The sequence below is a fragment of the Pristiophorus japonicus genome, chromosome 20 (genome assembly GCF_044704955.1).
Source record: "Pristiophorus japonicus isolate sPriJap1 chromosome 20, sPriJap1.hap1, whole genome shotgun sequence".
Lineage (NCBI taxonomy): Eukaryota > Metazoa > Chordata > Chondrichthyes > Pristiophoridae > Pristiophorus > Pristiophorus japonicus.
The window spans coordinates 13707111-13725834 of record NC_091996.1 but is presented as its reverse complement, the minus strand read 5'-3'; the positions used below and the strand labels follow the sequence as shown (position 1 = coordinate 13725834).

Genomic DNA, 18724 nt, shown 5'->3' with positions numbered 1-18724 from the left:
ACACAGGGGCGAGCCAATCGCTGATGAATCAGACGGCCTTCGAGAAACTCTGGGACAATCCCGCCGAACGACCCAAAATGCTCCCAGTCCAGGTGAAGCTGCTCACTTACACAAAAGACACCATCCCAGTCGTTGGCAGCGTGGATGTCCAGGTGTCCCACGGCGGCGCGATGCACACACTACCTTTGTGGATTGTTGCTGGTGATGGTCCAACGCTGCTGGGAAGAAGATGGATGCAGCAAATCCAAATCTGTTGGAGCTGGGAAAGTCTCCAGGCCCCGGCAATCGACGTCCTACGCGGCCCCAAAATTGGATCCAGCACAGCACCTGAAGATCCTACCGTCCAGCTCGACTGCGCGGCGACGACACAGACCGCACAACTCAACGGCGAGACGATCCAACCTGAACGACCAGACCTCACCTTCCGGGCTCAAGTGGCAGGACTCCGAGGGAGGAAGATCGGCGCAGAAGGTAAATTCCCGGCTTCAGTGGCAGAACCTGGGGAAAAAAGGATCACCGCAGCCTACCTCGTGGAGAGAAAGAAGATGGCGCCCGCACCACCAGGTGAAGCACCTGAAATCAAGATGGCTGCGACCAGACCACGAGGGGCAGCGTTGAGGGAGCAACATGTGATGCCGAGCAGCGAACCGGATTGGGGTAAAGATTGCAAGGCCCTTTTAAAGGAGATCGGAAACCCAGCACAATTAAAGGGACAGTTCCACTCTTTGTATAGCGATGCTGGTGATACTATTGAAAAAGATGTAATTAACAAATGCAGGTATCTAAATGTAAACTTGTACAGAGATGCTGATAGTACACAGGAAAGTGATGTAATTGACAAATGCGAATTTGTAAAGACAACTAACAATGTCGAGTCGGCTGATTGCGGTCGGAGCCAATGTATCATGAATGCTAATGATGAAATGAGATATGATGCCGAGTTCTACATGCACGCCGACAAAGCCAAGGGCAACCTCCCATGGGAAGCACCCAGGTCCAGCGGGCTACCCGATCATGTAGCCTGTGCCTCCGAGACCAACATGATGCCCCAGGGAGCATACCCACTGCAGGGCCAGCGATCAATGGACGGCACAGGCACCCTGCCCCAGATCGACCCTACCCCGCTGGCCACTAGGGCCAGCACCGGGAGCAGGAGGCCCGCACCCTCCGGCCCTCCCGACGGGATCTGGGATGACCAGACTCCCACCACCTCTGAAGGGCAGCAGGGAGATCCTGCAGCCCTCAAAGGAGGCCAGGGAGACCACATATTCCGGTGGCTCTGCCCACCACTAAGCAACGGCAGAGGCCATGAGACACAGCCAGGTGAGCAATCCTAGCCCACCCAGCTGGCAAGGGAGCACAATCCGGTTGCTCCGGAACGAGCGCCCTCACCCACCTGCACCCACACCCCAGGGGCAAGATTGTAATAACACATATGTACTTTACCTGTAATATGTATTTGTTCCACCACTGCTGAACACAAAACCGTGATATAACTGATCCTATCAGTCATTCTCTGTACATGTATGCCAATGCAGATGTCGAGCCCCATATGATCTATGTATGGGGGGGGGGGGGAAATGGATGTATATAGCCATGGACACACATGGATCACACCCAACCCTCACCACAACCTCCAATCGTCCACTGATGACCATTTCCCAATGTCGTGGCAATAAGGACTGCGGGGGTCTACAGGGAGAGAGCCATTCCCAAGCACAGTAAGCGCAAGGGTTTTGGGCACTCAAGTCGAGGGCCAGAACACACAGTGCAAAAGCCAGTGGCACAAGATTTAGGGGGGAATGATGTTGTGTATGCATAATGTATGGACTGTAACATTAGAGCACTGAATGTATCCTCACACTGTATACACCATACCTGTACCACCAGAGAGTGCTACTGGTGGAGACCCAAGGGTCACCTGCACACTGCATATAACCAAGTATAAAAGGGAGCTCACCTCATTGTGTCCTCACTCAGGGAGCTACAATAAAAGGACTAAGGTCATTACAGTTCAAGTACAATACCTTACCTCGTGGAGACATTACTAGAGTGCTTGCAGACATAACACTATCCCCATGGGCACTGAGACCAACTTTAGCACACTAATTATTACTCGAGACCAAAAACCAAACCTGGTTCCAAACTGGCCTGTGTAACTCAAACACACAGTGAAAAGGCTTGCAGCTATACATCGTTTCTTACCACATCTCTTAGGAACATAGGAACGGGAGCAGGCCATTCAGCCCCCTCGAGCCTGTTGTGCCATTCAATGAGATCATGGCTGATCTACGACCTAACTCCATATACCCACCTTTGGCCCATATGTCATAGGAGTCGGAGGTCGGGGCCCAGAGTAGGAGTCAGGGAGAAGCACTATTGGCACGAATTCATGACCTCATTTCTCTTATCTGGAAGGAGGAGAGCATGCCAGGAGATCTCAAAGACGCTGTAATCATGACCATCTTCAAGAAGGGTGACAAGTCCGACTGCAGTAACTACAGAGGAGTCTCCCTGCTGTCGACCACCGGGAAAGTCATCGCAAGAATCCTCCTCAATCGCCTTCTCCCTATGGCTGAAGAGCTCCTCCCAGAGTCGCAATGCGGATTCCGCCCACTAAGGGCCACAATGGACATGATCTTCGCCACGCGGCAAATACAAGAGAAATGCAGGGACAGCACCAACACTGTACATGGCCTTCTTTGACCTCACAAAGGCCTCTGACACTGTCAACCGTGAGGGATTATGGAGCATCCTCCTCAGATTCGGCTGCCCTCAAACTTTTGTCACCATTCTCCGCCTGCTCCACGATGACATTCAAGCTGTGATCCTGACCAACGGATCCACCACAGACCCAATCCACGTTCGGACCGGGGTCAAGCAGGGCTGCGTCATCGCACCAACACTTTTCTCGATCTTCCTTGCTGCAATGCTCCATCTCACCCTCGGCAAGCTCCCCGCTGGAGTGGAGCTAAATTACAGGACAAACGGGAATGTGTTCAACCTCCTTCACCTCCACGCCAGATCCAAGGTTGTCCCATCTTCCGTCATTGAATTACAATACGCAGACGACACTTGCGTCTGTGCACACTCGGAGGCTGAACTTCAAGCCACTGTCAACACGTTCACCTAGGCGTACGAGAGCATGGGCTTTACACTAAACATCCGTAAGACAGAGGTCCTCTACCAACCTGCCCCCGTCACACAGCACAGTCCCCCGATCATCAAAATCCACGGCGCAGCCTTGGACAACATTGACCATTTTCCATACCTCGGGAGCCTACTGTCAATAAGGGCAGACATCAACGACGAGGTCCAACACTGCCTTCAGTGCGCCAGTGCAACTTTTGGTCGCCTGAGGAAGAGAGTGTTTGAAAACTAGAACCTCAAACCCAGCACCAAGCTCATGGTCTACAGAGCAGTAGTGATACCCCGCCCTCCTATATGGCTCAGAGATATGGACTATGTACAGCAGGCACTTCAAAACACTTTAGAAGTATCACCAGCGCTGCCTCCGCAAGATCCTGCAAATTCATTGGAAGGATAGGCACACCAACATCAGTGTTCTCGCTCAGGCCAACATCCCCAGCATCGAAGCACTCACCATACTCAACCAGCTCCGTTGGGCGGGCCACATTGTTCGCATGTCTAACACGAGATTCCCAAAACAAGTGCTCTACTCTGAGCTTCAACACAGCAAGCAAGCCCCAGGTGGGCAGAGGAAATGCTTCAAGGACATCCTCAAAGCCTCCTTGAAAAAAATGTAACATCCCCACCGGCACCTGGGAATCCCTGGCCCATGACCACTCCAAGTGGAGAAAAAGCATCCGGGAGGGCGCTGAGCACCTCGAGTCCCTTCTCCGAGAGCAAGCTGAAGCTCAGCGCAGACTGCAGAAGGAGCGCGCGCCAACCCAGGCTCCCCGCCCACCCGTTCCTTCAACCACCGTCTGCCCCACCTGCGACAAGAGACTGTAATTGCTGCATTGGACTCTTCAGTCACCTGAGAACTCATTTTTGGTGTGGAAGCAAGTTTCCTCGACTCTGGGGGACTGCGTAAGAAGGAGATAGCCCCCAATACCCTTGGTTAACAATAATCTATCAATCCCAGATTTAAAATTAACAATTGGCCCAGCATCAATTGCCATTTGCGGAAGAGAGCTCCAAACTTCTACCGCCCTTTGTGCATAGAAGTGTTTCCTAATGTCACTCCTGAAAGGCCTGGCTCTAATTTTTAGACTGTGTCTCCGAGTGTTCGGCTCACCAACCAGTGGAAATATTTTCTCTCTATCCACCCTACCCATTCCCCTTAATATCTTGAAAATTTCGAACAAATCACCCTTTAACCTTCTAAATTCCAGGGAATACAACCCTACATTCTGTAATCTCGCCTCGTAATTTAACCCTTGGAGTCCGGGTATCATTCTGGTAAACCCACATTGCACTCCCTCCAAGGCCAATATATCATTTCCACAGTGTGGTGCCCAGAACTGCTCACAGTACTCCAGGTGTCTCGAGACCCTGAGACAATGAATTACATTTGCGCAGTCATTGTTGAAATGTAGGTAAACGCAGCCCCCCTCATTATGTACACAGCAAGATCCCACACACAGAGATGAGTTAAACAAGCAGTTAATTCATTTTCTGGTGGTGTTGGTTTGAAGAAGGAACAGTTGGCTGGAGCAGTGAAAAACACTCTCCTGCTCCTCTCTCAATAGTGCCGCGAGATCTTTAACCTACGTCAGAATGACCAGAGCAGGCAGATGAAGCCTTGGCACATGGGCAGATTGTACACTGCCTATGGATCTGCTGCGTTGACAACCAATGTTCTTATTTCCCCCTTTAATACCAACTATGTTTCACCTCTCTTGGACGGGAAAGGAAAGCGACTGACCTCCCATCCACAGCATCGATTATCTTGCTGTCAATCTCCTGCTCGTACAGTGCCCGAAGCATCCTCTTCCGCCTGTCAGGACGGCGCTGGAGGTTGATTAGAAAAACCTGAAACAAAATAAGACAAAGTAAAAACCTCTCTTGCCATTTTCCCCTGACAAAAGGCTTCGACTCCTCACTGGGCTGCAGGCCCACAGACCACGGATTTACATTTTTCCACCAATGAAAACACAGATTTTCTAAATGGGTCACTGTAATGTACGCACCTGTGAGCATGCTCACGGGTTTGTCGAGCTGTTGCATTGCGAGTGGCTTAGCCAGTCACGTGATGTTCACAAGACTCAATAAAACCCCAGCCAGTTGGGTTTAGGGGATCCACGATGAGGCAGACGGTTGTGAGCCTGGTGGGTGAACTGGTGATGTGTCGTGTGATTGTTAAACCTCTGTTACTAAACCAACTAGTTCTTAATAGCAATGTGCTGCTATGAATTCTTAAGCAAAGAACCCATGAAGCAAATACATTACAGTTACCTCCAAATGAATAGCGGGAGGCATTCGGAAGAAAAAACAAGGGTTTAAATTTAACTTGCATTTAGGGGGCAAAAAATGAAGGAGACAAACGAAAGGAATGCAGAACAAACACATGTAAAACGTTTATTTTTAAGCAAGATTGTGCTTTTATTATGTTAGGGTTAACATACAGTAATTATATTTGTCTAATTTATTTATTTATTTATTCATAGGATGTGGGCGTTGCTGGCCAACATTAATTGCCCTTCTCTAATTGTCCAAGAGAAGGTGACACGCTGGGCCATTTCAGAGGGCAGATAAGAGTCAACCACATTGTTGTGGGTCTGGAGTCACATATAGGTCAGACCGGGTAAAGGCAGCAGATTTCCTTCCCTAAAGAACATGAGTGAACCAGATGGGTTTTTCCGACAATCGTGGTCACCCATTACTGATACTGGCTATAAATTCCAGATTTTTTTTTTTAAACTGAATTTAAATTCCCCAGCTGCCGTGGTGGGATTTGAACTCATGTCCCCAGATCATTAGTCCAGGCCTCTGGGTTAAGGGTCCAGCAACATAACCACAATGCTACCGTAATGTTACTGTTTGTTTTAGCATCGATGTGCAGGAGCTGAAAATGCACTGAACCAGTTGGACCAGGGAGAAAGGATCTCTGGGCAGTGCAAAGGTTAATACATTCATAGAAATACATAGTCGTTACAAGAAGGAAACAGGCCACTCGGCCCAACCAGTCTGTGTCGGTACTTTCCCTCCACAAGAGCCAATTCATACTTACCACTTACACGCATATAGCGCATTTCTTGTCTCAAAAGAGCTTCAGAAGGAAGGGGGGAAGATTGGCATTGAGCAAGAGGTAGGAGAGAATAATTAGGGGAGGTGACCAAACACGTAACAAAGTGATCAATTTTTAAGGAGACTTTTGAAAGTGGGAATGGAGGCAGGGAGACGAAGAGGTTGAGGGAGACGATCACAATAAGTACAGCGGCTGTAAGTGCTGCCAATGATGGTGGGGGTGTAGGGGGTTGGGCATAGTTGAGGAGGGAGACTTTAGTGGGGGATCCAAGGGAGACCAGAGTTGGAAGAGCAGATGATAGGTGTGCTGCAGCAGTAGAGTGCGTCGAAACATTGGAGGGATTTGAAGGCGAGGACCAACAATTTGGGCCTAGAAATTGAGGCCAGAGGCCTACCTCCGGAGTACGCCTCCGACCCGCGAAACATTGACGAAATTACCAGGCCGGGGAGAGTTGTGGTCTCAGGCTTCGAGGTGGAGGGCAGTGTATTGGCCCACAGCTCCCAGGGACGCAGGCCGTTAGGGAGCGTACCTGGGATCACGTGGGCCCGGTTCTCCAATGACAAAGGAGAATTCCATTGCAACCATTTATGAAGGGAATCCACTAATGATATGCAATGGAACCCCGAAATGTAAAAATTGTACAATTAACAGAATTTTAATTTGAATCATAATTACCTTCATTACACCAAACGCAATAAAAATTTAACTTGGGGATAATAATTTCACACATCACTAATCCAGGCCAATATCTGCACAAACTCATTGAATAAAGCGTATGTGCATAATTTTGGATATGTAAATGTTTAATTTAAGTCTTGGATATCCCCTTACTCTGATGCAAACAGGCCCTATGCCTGCTTGCATTAACCGCAAATATCCCAACTCTGCACCTGCGATTCCTTTTTAGGAGCTGTCCTGTGAATGCGTACGTTGACAGGCTGCAAATGCATGTGGAAATCCAGAACTTGCCTTGCATTTCAAAGGGACTACAACGGTGTACTCCAAGAGTACGCCGTGACAGATACCCGCAATTTCAGGGCTCTTGATGGCCACGAACCCGGGAGAGAAAACCAACGGGAGATCGGCACTTAACTCAGTCATTTAGCTCAAACCCTCGCTCAACTGTGTTTCCAATGATGCTTTTTTTTTTTCTTAGCCCAGCTACGAAGAGACCCCATCCCTCTCAGCACCGTGCTTACCTCATCAAATAGCATTTTTTCCGGATACTTTGGCGGGAGGTAGGTGTACTGCGAAGGGTACATTGGAGGACCGTCAACTGCAATCAGAAATACAAAGTCTGGCTGAAATAAATCCCACAGCAACGCCAACAGTTCACAAGTATGTTCTCACAGAAACTGGATGAACCCGGCTCAGAAGCTAGTGACAGATACTGCTGGGCCCTGCCAAATGTTTAGAATGTTGACATACTTTTTAACTAATAATTTTTTGTTTAATGCTCAGGGAGGCAGTACGAGGGACTGGGAAGGCTTTGGGTGCGCTGGGGTTGATTTTAACTGTTGGAAAGGAGTTGACCACTCGTTTTTTTTGGCATTCTTCTCCGGGGCGGGACGTTTAAAATCGACTCCTTGGCGTCAGCATCAAGCAATCCCTCGGAGGTCATAAGAACAACATAAGAATATAAGAAACAGGAGCAGGAGTAGGCCATTTGGCCCCTCAAGCCTGCTCCACCATTCAATAAGTTCATGGTTGATCTGATCATGGACTCAGCTCCACTTCCATGCCCACTCCCCATACCCCTTTACTCCCTTATCGCTCAAAAATCTGTCTAACTCCGCCTTAATCATATTCAATGACCCAACCTCCACAGCTCTCTGGGGCAGAGAATTCCACAGATTTACAACCCTCTGAGAGAAGAAATTTCTCCTCATCTCAGTTTTAAATGGGCGACCCCTTATTCTAAGACTATATCCCCTAGTTTTAGTTTCCCCTATGAGTGAAAATATCCTCTCTGCAGCCACCTTGTCGAGCCCCCTCATTATCTTATGTTTCAATAAGATCACCTCTCATTCTTCTGAACTCCAATGTGTATAGGCCCAACCTACTCAACCTATCCTCAGAAATCAACCCCCTCATCTCCGGAATCAACCTAGTGAAACTTCTCTGAACAGCCTTCAATGCAAGTATATCCTTCCTTAATTACCTGCATACTAACGTTTTGTGTTTCATGCACAAGGACCCCCAGGTCTTTCTGTACTGCAGCACTTTGCAATTTTTCTCCATTTAAATTATAATTAGCTTTTCTATTATTTCTGCCAAAGTGGATAACCTCACATTTTCCCACATTATACTCCATCTGGCAAATTTTTGCCCACTCACTTAGTGTGTCTATATCCCTTTGCAGATTTTTTGTGTCCTCCTCACAATTTGCTATCTCACCCATCTTTGTATCATCAGCACTCAGTCCCTTCATCTAAGTCATTAATACAGATTGTAAATAGTGAGGACCCAGCACCGATCCCTGCGGCACCCCACTAGTTACTGTTTGCCAACCGGAAAATGACCCATTTATCCCGACGCTCTGTTTTCTGTTTGTTAGCCAATCCTCTATCCATGCTAATATATTACCCCCAACCCCGTGAACTTTTATCTTGTGCAGTAACCTTTTATGTGTCACCTTATCGATTGCCTTCTGGAAATCCAAATACACCAGATCCACTGGTTCCTCCTTATCCACCCTGCTTGTTACATCCTCCTTTGCAGCAAATTTGCCATGGAATACAAGCCGAGTCAAGCTCTCTCCACTCTGCTCCGGCGTTATACCCTGGCGCCTGTTACATAAGAAATTGGAGCAGGAGTAGGCCATAAGGCCCCTCGAGCCTGCAGCGCCACTCAATAAGATCATGGCTGATCTGATCATGGACTCAGCTCCACTTCCCCGTTCCCCATAACTCCTTATCGTTTAAGAAACTGTCTATTTTTGTCTTAAATTTATTTAATGTACCAGCTTCCACAGCTCTCTGAGGCAGCAAATTCCACAGATCCACAACCCTCAGGGAAGAAATTTCTCCTCATCTCAATTCTAAATGGGCGGCCCCTTCTTTTAAGATCATGCCCTCTAGTTCTAGTCTCCCCCACCAGTGGAAACATCCTCTCTGCATCCACCTTGTCAAGCCCCCTCATAATCTTATACGTTTCGATAAGATCACCTCTCATTCTTCTGAATTCCAATGAGTAGAGGCCCAACCCACTCAACCTTTCCTCATAAGTCAACCCGCTCATCGCCGGAATCAACCGAACGAACCTTCGCTGAACTGCCTCCAAAGCAAGTCTATCCTTTCGTAAATATGGAAACCAAAACTGCACGCAGTACTCCAGGTGTGGCCCTGGGGCAATGCCCAGCTACGCGAGTGGCAGCGTTTGTCACGCCAGCTGTCGCCCGGGCTGGCCGAGCGAGCCCTGGGCATTTGTGATGAGCTGCTGCAGGGCTCCACGCTTGTGAGGAACTGGTTTGTGATGACCTCAGTCTCGCTTCACGAGCAGATAGAGGAGACGGTCAACCCTTCAGTCCGAGCTGGGGCTCAACCCCACTCTGGAGGTGAAAGCACACTGGCCATTCCTCAGCATTACCCTGCTTCCATATTTGGTTACGACCAACGTTGCTGCTAAGCTGCGCGGCTGCACAGCTCTCCGCCCCGTCCCGCGCAGCCCCGGCACCGGCTTTTTGCAATTTAAATTTCACACCCGTGCGGAACGGTGACTGGGCCTTTAAGGGACTGCACACCCCCTCAAAAAACGTAGGGGCAACTTTGGTTACAATAACTACCAAGTTACCGAAGGTAGGTACTGCAGGGAATTCAAGGCCAGAGTATTCTCCTGGACTAGTTTCAATCGCCTAAATGGGTCGAAGAGGAATTTTCCAGATTTTTTTCCCCCCAAATTGGCCTGGGTTTTTTTTAAATCTGTTTTTTTGCCTCTCCCAAGAGATCACATGGTTTCGGGAGGGGTGGAGTGTATATGTTGTGTATACACAAGGTATCGCGATTGTGTGGACAGGCTCGATGGACCGGATAGTCTTTACCTGTCCGTCATTGTTCATATAAATTATTTTATAATCTACTATATTATATAACACCCATATAATATATATTGTCCACAATGTACAAAATATTGGGACTGCATTTGCAATCCCTACGGATGAGTACGAGGTGTGTATGCGCCCATAGGGGCCCCGCAAGTTCCAGGTTTAGACATGCACCACGCATGCGCTGAAACCCCGAACTTGTGATCGTACGAATCCCCGGAAAAATTTGCGCTATTTGCCCAACTTCTGCCCAGCGAATGCCCTTGAAATTTTTACACCCGGTAAAAGCAGGCATAAGCCGTAAAAAAAAAATGTTAGCACTCATCTATACATTAAAAACCCTGTCCAATAAGGTATGTTTATTTTTTTAGCCCTGTTAAAACATATTTTTAAAAAAATCAAGAAATTAAATGTGTGTTTAAAATATTTAATTCCATACAAACGGGAACCCCATAAGTATGAATGGAGATTCCCTTCTTTTATTGGTTGGACAAGCCCATGTGATCCCAGGGGTGCTTGCAAACTGCCTGCACCCCTGGGATACGTGGGCCTCTACACAGGCCTTCACCAAGAGGCCCAGGAGCACAAGTCGCTGAACCTCCCAGACCACCAGGTAGGTTCGTAGGTTTTTTGCAGGTCAGAGGCATTTAGCCGCAATTTCTGCCCCATTGCATTGTATACTGTAATGTCTGTAAGCTTGTAATGTTTGTAGCTCCACACTGTGGATGTGGACGTATTGTGTACGAACCGGCAGATTCCGGAGACTTCCGAGAGAGCTGCCTGCCATGTTAGGAAGCTGTGCTGTGCTCTGTGAATATATCACATTTGGCGACGGAAGATGGGATTTTTCGGATGATTTAAAGCTTAAATTTTGTTGGTGAAAGATTGAGCCAGCTGACAGAGAGACTTTGGAAGTTTCTGTCTTTGGAAAAAGCTACAAAAATCCGAGGTAAAATACAGTACACGGTGTGAACAGCTAGAGATTAAAATGGCAGGTATATTGGGACATTTGTGTGAATATAGACACGACCGGGAACGTTTTAAAGCATATGTGGATCAGCTAGAAATGTATTTCACCGCAAATAACATAATCAAAGTTCCAGACAATGCAGTCCAGAACCGGGCTGTGTTGGAATGTAAGAAAGCGATCTTCTTATTGGAGACGGGTCCGGCATTATACGAAACCCTTGTAAGTCTGCTTGTGCCTCACGAACCAAAGGACACAACGCTTAAAGAGATTTTAACGAAGTTGGAGCAGCACTATAACCCCAAACCGTTAGAAATTGCTGAAAGCTATCATTTCGGGATTCGGAATCAAAAGACTGATGAAAGTATCAGTGATTACATCGTTGCATTAAAAAAGCTATCGATGCACTGTAATTTTGGAAACTTTCAAAACCGAGCATTACGGGATCGTTTTGTTTGTGGGGTGAAAAATGATGCGATCAGAAGGAAGTTATTGACGACGGATGACTTGACTTTTGAGATTGCTTGTCAGACAGCGAGGTCGATGGGCATGGCCGAACAATATTCCCGAGAATTAAATAATAATTACGGTCGTCAGTCAACCGAGGTAAATCACCTGCAGGTTCAAAGTAAAAGACGGGCATGGCCTAAAGTCTCAGAAACTGTAAATTCTAACAGAGTGTCGAAGTCGTGCTATAGGTGCCTTGGACAACACATTGCTCAAAGTTGTCCATATGTGAAGGCAGAGTGTTTCTTCTGCAGGAAGACTGGGCATCTTGCGAAGGCATGCCGACTGAAAGGTAAACCATTTTTTAAAGCTATGAGTCTAGCGTTCAAAGCTGTGAGTAGAAATCCAAAGAGACTACATAGCTTGGAAGAACAACAACAGGACGAGGAGATGTTAGAGTTACACGTCATCAGGAGCACAAGGTTAACGGATAGCAATTCGGAAAGCATCAAAATCCAAATAGATGTTGCAGAATTCAACATACCAATGGAAATTGACACGGATGCATCCGTGAGTGTAGTACCGGAGTCACTGTACCTCGACAAATTGCGTGATTTTCAACTGGAGAAATCCAAGATAGAGCTGCGAGGCTACTCGGGAGAGAAAATTCTTGCGGCAGGTCGTATCACCATACCGGTGAAATATAAAGATCAATTTCAGAACTTGCCTCTAATAGTAGTGAAAGAAGACAAGCCTGCCTTACTAGGAAGAAATTGGTTGAGATCACTGAAGTTGGATTGGAGTAAGATTTTCTGTGTGGAAGCGAGATTTTCATCAACGGATGAGGTTATCAAGAAGTATCCGAAGGTATTCTGCGAAACAGGCAGTCCGATTCAAGGCTTCAAGGCGAGTGTCAGGATACAGAAGGAAGCTAGATCGGTTTACTACAAGCCATGTTCCGTACCATATGCACTCAAGGAGAAAGTTGAGCAAGAAATCAAAAGACTAGAGACTGAGAACATTATTTGTAAGATAGATCGATGTAATTGGGCTACACCCATTGTTGTTGTACCTAAGTCTAATGGTAAGATAAGATTGTGTGGTGATTATAAAGTAACCATAAACCAGGTTCTAGAGGGTAGTGTCCCCAATACATTGCCGAATATAGAAGATTTGTTCACAAGACTGACAGGTGGTCAGATCTTCTCAAAACTGGATCTTATGAATGCCTACTTACAACTTGAACTAGATGAGGTGTCCAAGTCATGTTTGACTATAAATACTCATCTAGGCCTATATCAATTTAATAGGCTACCGTTTGGAGTGTCTTCCGCCCCTGCCATATTCCAAGGGGTGATGAACCAGATTTTGCAAGGTATTGAAGGGGTATTATGTTATTTGGATGACATTCTAATTTCAGCACCAAATAGGCAAATTCATAATAACATACTGAATGAAGTCCTCAAATGGCTAGAGAAGCACAAAGTACGAGTGTCTGCTCATGAGTGTGAGTTATTTAAAAACTCAGTGGCGTACTTAGGGTACAGAGTAGACAAAGATGGTTTACATCCAACCATGGAAAAATTGGATGCAATTAGAAATGTACCCACTCCCAGAAATGTCACTGAACTTCGTTCATTCTTGGGTCTTTTGAACTATTATGGGAAGTTCCTACCAAATTTGGCTACAGTATTACATCCACTGAATGAACTTTTGAAAAAACAGGTCCATTGGAAGTGATCAAAAGAATACGATACAGCATTCAAGGGATGTAAAAGCAAATTGGTAGAGAGCACCATGTTAGTTCACTATGATATATCTAAGGAGATTAAGCTAGCATGTGATGGCTCTCCCTATGGGTTAGGGCTGTAATCTCTCATGTATTAAGTAGTGGGGAGGAGAGACCAATTGTTTTTGCTTCACGCACTCTCAGTGCCAGTGAGAGTAATTATGCGCAAATTGAAAGGGAAGCTTTGGCATTAATTTTTTAGAGTCAAGAAGTTTCACAAATACTTGTATGGTCGTAAGTTTACCATCGTTATGGACCATAAGCGCGTAACAGCAATCCTCCATCCAAAGTCCCCAGTTCCAACATTAGCTGCAACCCGAATGCAGAGATGGGCTTTGATTTTGTCAGCATATACATATGATATTGAATACAGACGATCAGCTGATCACAGTAACGCTGATGCAATGTCTAGATTGCCTTATCCATCACAAGTTACACCCGATAGGGAAGAAGTGTTTTATTTTTCATACATTGATGAACTGCCAGTCACAGCTGAAGAGATTGGTAGAGCAACCAAACGTGACCCAGTGATGTCAAAGGTGTATGAGTATATTGCAAATGGATGGCCAAACCAGGTAACAGACAAAGATACACATCCATTCTTCATTCATAGGAATGAATTATCAGTCGATAAAGATTGTATCATGTGGGGTGCAAGAGTGGTTATACCAAATAAATTCAGGTCCAAATCATTAGGAGACCTCCATGACCAACACCTGGGAATGTACTTGACCAAGAGTTTTGCACGCAGTTATTTATGGTGGCCAGGTCTTGATAAAGATATAGAGTACATCGTGAGTCAGTGTACGACATGTCAATCGATAAGCAAGCAACCACCATCAGTACCATTACAGCCATGGAAGTGGCCTCCCAGGGTGTGGCAAAGGCGACATATTGATTTTGCTGAGTTAGAAGGACAATTGTTCATTGTGATTGATAGCCATTCGAAGTAGGTTGAGGAGTTCCCAATGTGGAAAATAACAACAAGTAAAATATTGGATATTTTACGAAAATTATTTTCTTCATTTGGCCTCCCTGAAGAAATTGTTTCGGATAATGGACCACAATTTCGTTCAGAAGAATTTGCACAATTCACGAGCAAAAATGGTGTGAAACATACCAAGGTTCCACCATACCATCCTGCTTCGAATGGTGCAGCAGAGCACACTGTACAAATTGTAAAACGTGCCCTCATAAAACAAATGTTAGATCCAAATCCAAGGAAACAACAGTTGTCATTGGATCACAAATTGGCTAATTTTTTGATTACATATCGAAATACTCCTCATACAGCTACTGGTAGAACACCAGCAGAGTTGTTTCTCAAACGACAGCCACGAACCTGATTCTCGTTGTTAAAGCCAAATTTGGCACAGTCCGTAGAAGAGACACAATTAAGACAGAAAGAGAATCAGGATAGAGGTAGAGTAAAAGAGAGAAGTGTGAAATTAAACCAGAAGGTGAGAGTGAAGAACCATCACCATAAATGGTTAAAGTGGTTACCAGGAAGAGTGCTGAAGATATGTGGTCCTCGCACATATTTGGTCAAGATGTTTGATAATGGACAGGTTAGGTTTATTCATATTGATCATATTTTACCTACAGACATGGAAGGAGTTGAAGGTGGGAATGATTCAATTATTTCTGACTCATCAGATAGTTTTGATACACCAGTAACAAATCCTAAATCCAATGTACTGGAAACAAATCCAGGAGAGAATCAGAATGAAAGTCTGAGTCTGAGTCAGGAAAACAAAGAGCCTGAAGTTAGAGTGAGTTCAAATGAAAATCAAGGAAATTCCGTGGAGGAAAACATTCCTCAGGATGAGCCTCGAATGAGTTTAGATTCAACACCATGTTTGGAAGGTTCTGTTTGAGAGCGAAGGGTATCCTCTTCGAAACAGAAAACAAGTGGTAAAGTTAAATTTGTAAATATGGAAAAAAAAATAATCTTATATCCTGTGTTATGTATAAACATGAAAGTTATATATGATGTTTGTTATAATAACTTCTTCATTAAGGAGGGAGAAGTGTAATGTCTGTAAGCTTGTAATGTTTGTAGCTCCACACTGTGGATGTGGACGTATTGTGTACTGCAAGTGCAGGGTTAATAATAAACAGAACCGGCAGATTCTGGAGACTTCCGAGAGAGCTGCCTGCCATGTTAGGAAGCTGTGTGTGCTGTGCTCTGTGAATATATCACATATACCAAATGCAATAACATTTATATACCATACTATCTGTGTGTTAAATCTATATTGGCTGTATTGTGCAATATGCATTGATTGTTATCGAATATGATAATAAAGTTTATATGCTGATTCATTATATACCATATCTACTAGTTATCAAATAATGTACACAAACTTTATATTAACTAAGATACATTGAGTGACTATATATACTGTTCGTATATAAAACATATTACTGAAGAATCAACTGCATACAATAAATACAATATATATATAAAAATATTTGTCCCCACCAACCCCACACTGAACATTAGAAAATAACAACAAGTAAATGGGAACTAGGCATTACTAATGTCAGATTCCTGTCTCGCTGAGCGTCATGGCTCACTGTTATTTTATATATAGTGGGCGCAGATTCTCAACAAACTAGTCATTATCAAGTCACTCAGCGCCCCGTGGAAAGTGGTCTGCTTCTAAATGCACCGCACCAGGTCTGGTAGAATGATGTCTCCCAGCTGCCTCCGTTTAATAGCTTACCATTCCCCGTTGCTATCTGTGATCGTGCATTCTATTCCACCACTGGTATACTGGCTCATGTCAGCTGTGGCTCAGTGGGTAGCACACTTGCCTCTGAGTCAGAGAATTGTGGGTACAAATCCCACATAAATCTAAGCTGACATCCAGTGCAATGCTGAGGGAGTGCTGCGCTGACGGTTGATGCTGTCTTTCGGATGAGATGTTAAACCGAGGCCTTGCCTGCCCCCTCAGGTGGATGTAAAAGATCCCATGTCACTATTTTGAAGAGAAGGGGGTTATCCCTGGAGCCAATATTTATCCCTCAATGAACATTAAGAAAAACAATTATCTGGTCGTTATCACATTGCTGTTTGTGGGAGCTTGCTGTGCGCAAATTGGCTGCCGCGTTTCCCACATTACAACAGTGACTTCACTGCAAAAAAGTACTTCACTGGCTGCAAAGTGCTTTGAGACGTCTGGTGGTCATGAAAGGCGCTATATAAAGTCCAAGTCTTTCTTTCTCTCTTTACTCCCTTAATGCCCTTGTCCTTGCATTAATAGCTGTGTAGGAGAGCCTGAGGCGCTGCCCTCTGATTCACCCTTCCCCATGAGGAGTGGCGGGGAGGGTGGGTCGTCTATGGGAAGCCCTTGCCTTCTGTCCGAAACTCTTCCCAACCAAGATTCCCCCCCCTCCGCCTTCCAAAAAAGACCCAGATCCTACCACTCCATGGTACATCATCATCATCATAGGCAGTCCCTTGAAACGAGGATGACTTGCTTCCACGCCGAAAACGGATGAGTTCACAGGTGTTTCAATGATATTCCAGATCCCAAACTACATGTTGAAGGGTGGAAGATGCCTGTGCGTGGATTTTTTTAACGTGGGGTGGCCGTTGCACACCAGCCACCACACGGGCTTGACAGAGCTCGGTCTTGGTCCAGTGGCAAGGGTTAACCAAGACGACTGGAGACCAGCTCTGCTGCACGGACCTAGTGCGCACACGTATCGCAATATGGGCTGGGCCCGTGCTGCCCCTGGGCCCTCAGCTCTTCTGGGGATGTCATAGCAGTGCATTTGGAAAGAGGTAATATGATAGGTCTAAGTCAGCATGGATTTGTGAAAGGGAAATCATGCTTGACAAATCTTCTGGAATTTTTTGAGGATGTTTCCAGTAGAGTGGACAAGGGAGAACCAGTTGATGTGGTATATTTGGACTTTCAGAAGGCTTTCGACAAGGTCCCACACAAGAGATTAATGTGCAAAGTTAAAGCACATGGGATTGGGGGTAGTGTGCTGACATGGATTGAGAACTGGTTGTCAGACAGGAAGCAAAGAGTAGGAGTAAATGGGGACTTTTCAGAATGGCAGGCAGTGACTAGTGGGGTACCGCAAGGTTCTGTGCTGGGGCCCTAGCTGTTTACATTGTACATTAATGATTTAGACGAGGGGATTAAATGTAGTATCTCCAAATTTGCGGATGATACTAAGTTGGGTGGCAGTGTGAGCTGCAAGGAGGATTCTATGAGGCTGCAGAGCGACTTGGATAGGTTAGGTGAGTGGGCAAATGCATGGCAGATGAAGTATAATGTGGATAAATGTGAGGTTATCCACTTTGGTGGTAAAAACAGAGAGACAGACTATTATCTGAATGGTGACAGATTAGGAAAAGGGGAGGTGCAAAGAGACCTGGGTGTCATGGTACATCAGTCATTGAAGGTTGGCATGCAGGTACAGCAGGCGGTTAAGAAAGCAAATGGCATGTTGGCCTTCATAGCGAGGGGATTTGAGTACAAGGGCAGGGAGGTGTTGCTACAATTGTACAGGGCCTTGGTGAGGCCACACCTGGAGTATTGTGTACAGTTTTGGTCTCCTAACCTGAGGAAGGACATTCTTGCTATTGAGGGAGTGCAGCGAAGGTTCACCAGACTGATTCCCGGGATGGCGGGACTGACCTATCAAGAAAGACTGGATCAACTGGGCTTGTATTCACTGGAGTTCAGAAGAATGAGAGAGGACCTCATAGAAACGTTTAAAATTCTGACAGGGTTAGACAGGTTAGATGCAGGAAGAATGTTCCCAATGTTGGGGAAGTCCAGAACCAGGGGACACAGTCTAAGGATAAGGGGGAAGCCATTTAGGACCGAGATGAGGAGGAATTTCTTCACCCAGAGAGTGGTGAACCTGTGGAATTCTCTACCACAGAAAGTTGTTGAGGCCAATTCACTAAATATATTCAAAAAGGAGTTAGATGAAGTCCTTACTACTAGGGGAATCAAGGGGTATGGTGAGAAAGCAGGAATGGGGTACTGAAGTTGCATGTTCAGCCATGAACTCATTGAATGGCGGTGCAGGCTCGAAGGGCCGAATGGCCTACTCCTGCACTTATTTTCTATGTTTCTATGGGCCCCGAACTTTCGCCTCTCCTGGGCCCCGATCACATCCCTCTACGAACTCTTGCTGCTCCTTCATCCCGACCTCGCCGCTCCTGCTGTACCTGCCCACACTGCAGTTAGCCACTGCCCTCTTACAGCAGCACGCCCTGCTCCCTGAAATGGC

General features: G+C 46.0%; 1 protein-coding gene across 1 annotated transcript in view; it reads right to left on the bottom strand.

Moving 5' to 3' along the window:
• Positions 1–18724, bottom strand: part of cercam (cerebral endothelial cell adhesion molecule) — a 145267-nt gene that overhangs the window by 67530 nt on the left and 59013 nt on the right. The window contains exons 7-8 of the mRNA XM_070863762.1: positions 7414–7490; positions 4892–4998 (exon numbers count right to left, since the gene is read on the bottom strand). Of these exons, the coding sequence (XP_070719863.1) occupies positions 4892–4998; positions 7414–7490 (184 nt within the window). The remainder of the gene's footprint in view (positions 1–4891; positions 4999–7413; positions 7491–18724) is intronic.